At 37.8% G+C, this 6,000-nt stretch overlaps 1 protein-coding gene across 1 annotated transcript in view; it reads left to right on the forward strand.

Moving 5' to 3' along the window:
- The window catches only part of ASB7 (ankyrin repeat and SOCS box containing 7), a 48,893-nt gene extending 45,834 nt beyond the window's left edge, over positions 1-3,059 (forward strand). Inside the window, exon 6 of the mRNA XM_036842312.1 lies at positions 1,847-3,059. Coding sequence (XP_036698207.1) covers positions 1,847-1,986 — 140 coding nt within the window. The 3' untranslated portion in view covers positions 1,987-3,059. The remainder of the gene's footprint in view (positions 1-1,846) is intronic.
- The last annotated feature ends 2,941 nt before the right edge of the window (positions 3,060-6,000 follow it).

A 6,000-nucleotide genomic window follows, 5' to 3' on the forward strand; every position in this document is an offset into this window, starting at 1 on the left:
GCCCTTTTAGTAGAGATCTGGACGATGAGGGGGACATACCTCACCAAGAGACTCATGAGTGAGTGCTACAGCCTCACAGGGATCCTTATGCAGACATCCACGGATACACGTGCCCCTAGCTTACAGCCATTTTTAGGAAAGCAGTAGCTTCAGCTGTGATTCTGTTAAGAGACCATGTATTAAGTACCTCTTGGAAAGCACATGTTCATACAGGCCTTACAGAGCAGAGGTCTGTTTTAAAGACCCTTTTTTGTTTATAAAGAATTACTTAATTTTGAATAATGGTGATCCCTGTAAACGAGTACAATTCAAGTAAGTACTAAGTATAGCAGTAGTACTCCACGTATGGCCTCGGGACCCCTGGAGTTAGCCAGACCCTTTCAGGATATCGAGGTCAAAGCAATTTTCATAATAATACTAAGATATTATTTGTCTTTTCCACATTCCTTCTTTTATGAGAGTAAGTGGACTTCCCCAGAGACTGGATGATGTGGTTTCATCACAACAGATTGAGTGTAAGAGCGTATATGAGAGTTCAGCTATCATCTGTTAAGCCAGACCTTTAAAAGGTTTGCAGAAATGTGAAAGAATGCCATTCTTCTCATTTATTTCTGAAAATATTGTTACCTTCATAACAGTGGTATTTATGTTAACATATAATGGGTTTATCTTTGTTATTTTTAAATGAATTAATAAGTATTTCTGAAATTTCTGTTTTAACTTCTAATATGGTAAAGTGTAAAGAGGTTTTGAGACCAAGAAGTTTGAGAATCGCTGAAGTATAGCATCCTGCTTAACTTTGAGCATGTTACTTAGAGACGCAAGCAGTCTGTAAAATGGGGATGATGATCAAAGTGTTTCCCTCGTAAAAGGTTTAAACGAGTTAGTATATGTCGGGAGCTTATAAGACTACATGGCACAGAGTACACATTCAACATATGTTAGTTTGTATTATTATTACCATTTAATATGAAAGTAGAATTTATGTGAATCCAAACACTTCTGAGGCTCTGTGCCAAAGAATTTTTGCTTGTGTTGTGGTCATCTGTATTGATTTGGTAAAACACAATATTCAAAAGTGAAAGAAATTGCATTTTGTAATTTTTCTTTTGAGTTAGGTTATAGCAGAGGTTTTTATCGGCAGATGGTCTGGGTGGCATGTTTGAAGAGATGGAGATTCAGAATAGCTTGGGGTGCTTTTTCTGCCCCCCCCTTCCCTCCCAGTCCACGCCCTCTCCACAGCCAAGTTCTGCTGTGTCCAGAATCATGGTGAACAGCTGGGCAGATGTCATTTGGGAGAGCTCCCCAGGATTGTGTTCCGTGCCCTGGACAGTGAGCTGACAGGAGGAGCCATGTTAGAAAGCATCTCTTTTAGTTCCCTCACTTTTCAGGTGGAGAAACTGAGGCCCAGAAGAGTGATTTGCCTCACACTGGTTCACCCAGCATATTAGAGGCCTACCTGGGACAAGAACTGACATTCCAGTTTGTACTGGTAGGCATACCAGGCTTAGAGTCAGAAGATCTGGTTTTAGCCTCTGTCTAAAAAGCTTTAATTGGCCGTCTGACATTGAGCAATTGACTAAAATCCCTGATCTTTAGTGTCCCTATTTGTAAAATGGAGGTGAAAATATCGACCCTCCCAGGAATGTGAAAAGAATCAAATGAGACGCCGTATGAAGGTACCCAGGACATGTCCTCCTAGCTAGAGTCTCTCTGATCCTTTGCATGTAAAGTCCACAGAGAGACACGTCCCAGTGAAATAAACTATTCTTTTCAGAACCTTAAAGCCGGCCTTAAATGTTGTGCTTTGCAGCTTTGTAACATTTTCTTTTTTCTGTCTTTATAGGACAGCCCAGAAACTTGCAGGACCTGTGCCGAATTAAAATTCGACAATGTATAGGCCTTCAAAACCTAAAGCTACTTGATGAACTACCAATTGCCAAGGTCATGAAAGACTACTTAAAACACAAATTTGATGATATCTGATATACACAGAACTGTGAGCAAGATTAGGAGTTATATTCCAGATACTTAAAAGGCTTTTTGCCTTGCACAAAGTATATCCTATGCAATTTCTGATTTGCTGTGAAATCAGAAAGCAGGTATACACTTTTAGGTTTTTTTGTTTGTTTGTTTGGTTTTCATTGTAGGGGAGGGATGTTTTTATATATATAAACACACACACACACACACACCCCACATGCTTGAAGGTCTTAATTTGGTTTCTTGGTCCAAGTTTACGAGGTTCAAGCTTTCTATACAATATTGCATTTAAAACAATTGTTTTTCCAAAATGACACAAGCAGGTTAGGAGTGGAGAATTTACCCTTTTCAAATTTATGGTTTCATTGACGTGCACAATATTATAAACCAGCAGAGCACTTGTTACAGTTTGGAGGCACAGTTTTACCCGGGACATCCTGGGTTCTACTGGAAAACGCCCTAAGAAAATTTTAAAGTAACGCTGTCACCTCAGTCATGTTTAATGAGTACAAATTGCCTGTTTCAAACTGTTCTTTTCCTAATTAATGTAGCTTTGGATGACATAAATCCATTACCTCTGCTTTCCTGTTGGTGTGCTCTTGTTTTTAACTTATTTTTTTAACAACTGTAGTACACTACCCAGAGACGTTGCGTCTCAACTTCTGTCTCTAGTTGAATTGTGCTTTTAAAAAAACTAATGGGAAAGAAAATAACTTTATAAAGCCCATGTATTCTGTTTTTAAAACAGTGCCTCCAGTGCAGTACTCTTTCTGGTGTATTTTATCCATTATTTCACTTGATGTTCCTCATTCCACAGCTGGCTTTGACATGCGTGTGAGAACAGGAACCACCACTAATTTTAATTGCAGAACCATAGTATGTCAGTTGCAATTTCCATTTTAAGCTTTGTCTTTTACTTCACTTTAAGCAGAAAATTTCATGTCCTGGTGGTAGAGTATTCCCTAAAAATAGCCCAAAATATTGTTAAACCATTTGGCTTTAATGGTTAAATAATTTGGGGTGGTTTCATGGTGTTTTTTTCTTCCCAGTTGAAATAAAATTTCTAAAGGGTAAAATTTCTAATGGGTGCACATTTGTAAATCTGGTTAATTCCTAATATGCTAATTAAGCATTTCCTATCTATTTTAAAGTTATACACAGTGACGCTCTTCAGAACAGTTATTTTCTGGGTTGATTGGCATATGTTTGCAGTGTAAACATAAATATGATAAAGTGTCAATAACGATGGTTCTAGAGGCTTTAGGGATCTATGGTGATGCCCTTGGAAATGAGTTCTGTGCTTGATTTGTCATCATATTAGTTTCAGAAGAAACTTTAAAAATATCCCAGTATTGTTCTTAGTGCTTTAGGAAATTTCAGAATAGTTACACACCAGTAATAAATTCGTTATCAGAGGTTTACAAGATGAAGGGCTTCTCTTGTCTGAATTTGTAGTTTTAAGTCATTAAGTATAAAGCTGTTTCACCTGAAAAGTATAACCAAGCAGAATTAGGAGTCTACTCTGGCTTTACCCTTTTCAGAGCCAGCAGTGATATTTCCTCAAGCACAGAGTTTATTCTCTTGGATGCAGAGTAGCTGTAGCATCAGATGTCTGATCTGCTGGGCCTAGGCTGGGTACAGGTTTCTGAAGAACAGGCAGCTTCGGGAAGAGGTTGATGTGGGGCATCACGGATGGGCTTCGTAGCCTCTTCTACAGGGAGCCACTGAGAGTGTGGCCAGTTTTGTAACCATCCGAAAACTGTAACTGGAACATGATGGATAGAAATGGGTGGTCTGTTTTTTGTTTTTCATAAAAATATCTCCAAAAAGTTATCTTCTGAGAGAGAGTCCTTTACGAAGCTAGGAGCTGAGCTGTGTTCTCATTCTGGAAACCAATAGCCAGGTCAGAGCTAAGACACATTTGCGGCATCAGGGACCTGGCATGGCCAGAAATGAATTGTGTTACTTCTCCCTGAAACCCTGGGCCCAGGGAGACGAGGAGATGGGAGGGCTTGCGGGGTCCTGCACTCTGAGCAGTGATGTTAATGTTACATTTGCACAGGACTTATTTCCTCATGTGTCTATTAATTTATTCAGTTAGTTCAAAATGATTTTCTTTCCCCAGCCAGTCAAAGGTTTCCAAACTAAGTTAGCCACTGAGTTTGAGTCAGGGAATTCCAAGTATAAAGGTCAGATGAAGGTAAATTCTTTGTTCTGTATTGCTGCTGCGACTTCAGAAAAAAATTATGAGCGCTCTTCCTGGAATCAAAATTTCTATTTAATGAAGAAGTGTATAATTCCATTATTTATTGTTTGAGGTTTCATTTTCTGGAAGTTTAAAAAGAATGTTTTTTTTTGTTGTTGTTAATAGAATCCCAATCACATATCATATTTAACAATAACTAAAATGTCTCCAGGTTGGTAACTTGTGGAATATAGGGATGAACGTGCAGGTCTTCACTTGAATTTGATTGGCAGAGAAGCTTTCTGTAGTAACATAATGAGAACAGATATTTTCAGAAAATCAACTGATTGGTTTTTCCAGAATCTTGACTGAAATGTTCACTTCAATCTTGACTGAAATGTTCAGAATCAAATTTGTCACTGATCCTTCTATGTTTCTTTTGAAATTTATTATTTAAGCCTATTACTAAACCTTTATAGAAATATATTTGGCAAGTACACCAAAGAAACCAGCTCATAAAAGATTATGATCATTAATGAACTGCAGACCTCATCTTTTAAAAACAGATTTTTTTGTGTGTAAATATTTGTGTTTATAAATGTACAGCAGAGTAAGTTTTTTAGATTATTTAATTCCCATATTTCTAAACTATTTACCACAGAATAATCCACGCTTGTTAGTTTGGAGGACTTGACTATTTTGTTTTTTTAATTCATTATCAGTCATGCTTGGAACAGCATTTCCGCTAGAGAATTCAGTGTTCTGGCAGTAGCAAGAGTACACATCTGGAGCGTGAGGGAGTCTAGCTTGATTTGTCGGATACACACCCTATGAGATGAGAATGTGTAGTTTAATTACCAGAGTGGACCATACAAAAACTGAGATTCTAACTTTCTTGCAGAATTGCTCATCAGCCCAGAATGTGATTGGGATGAGGCCCTTTGCCCACAAATTTAGCTTTCATGTAACTCCTAGTGTGTTATATCATAATGTATTTTGTTCTTCCTTTGTAATGTAAGTTTTGCTTTGGGTCAATTTGAATTAAAAAAAAAAAACTTAAATCTGGTTTAAAACATATTGGAATCGTGTTTTATTTCTAGTCTACCTTAACTTTTTAATACTTCCAGCTATTTGGTCAAAAGAAACAGAACTCTGTCTTTCATTCCTCAGCATTTTAGATAATTGGGAATTGTGTAAGAATGTGATACAGAAAACTGCACCATTTTGGATCAGATAAGGAAGCCCCCCTACCTTTTTTAATGTATTCTGCAAATACCTACCAACAAAAGACTATCTATCCCATTCTTGAGTGTGTTGATCCAGCACTGAGCCTTTTGGGGCCGTATTCACCTCTGCCTCACCTTGACTGAAGACAGAGTTTGGACCACAGCATCTCTAAGCACAGAACAGTATATTCAGTTAAACAATGAATTTGAGGTAGTTTATTAGCTTGCAAGAGATAGAAGGAAAATAACTTTGATTTCATATTTCCTCTGTATATAAGCACAGTTTGATTTAGGAGAGACCTCGGACTAATGTGAATGATGCTGTGCTAAGAAGAAGGGAGGACAGACGACTTAAGCACCCCATGCAGAAACGCAGTGTTTTGCTACCATAACCTTGTTACAGACTTGTCCAGGGTTTGGCACAAATGAAAGCCAAGAATGGGACATTTGAAACTGTTCCTAATGATCAGCAGGGGAGTTCAGATGTGAAAAATAGCTGTGTTGCTTGGAAATCTTGAGGTCATTCCTTTTCCAATATGATGTAAGTAGTGTATTGTTTTTTCAGCTGAAAGACAACTTACAAAAATGGCTTTCTAGCTATTGATA

Source organism: Balaenoptera musculus, chromosome 2, assembly GCF_009873245.2.
Source record: "Balaenoptera musculus isolate JJ_BM4_2016_0621 chromosome 2, mBalMus1.pri.v3, whole genome shotgun sequence".
Lineage (NCBI taxonomy): Eukaryota > Metazoa > Chordata > Mammalia > Artiodactyla > Balaenopteridae > Balaenoptera > Balaenoptera musculus.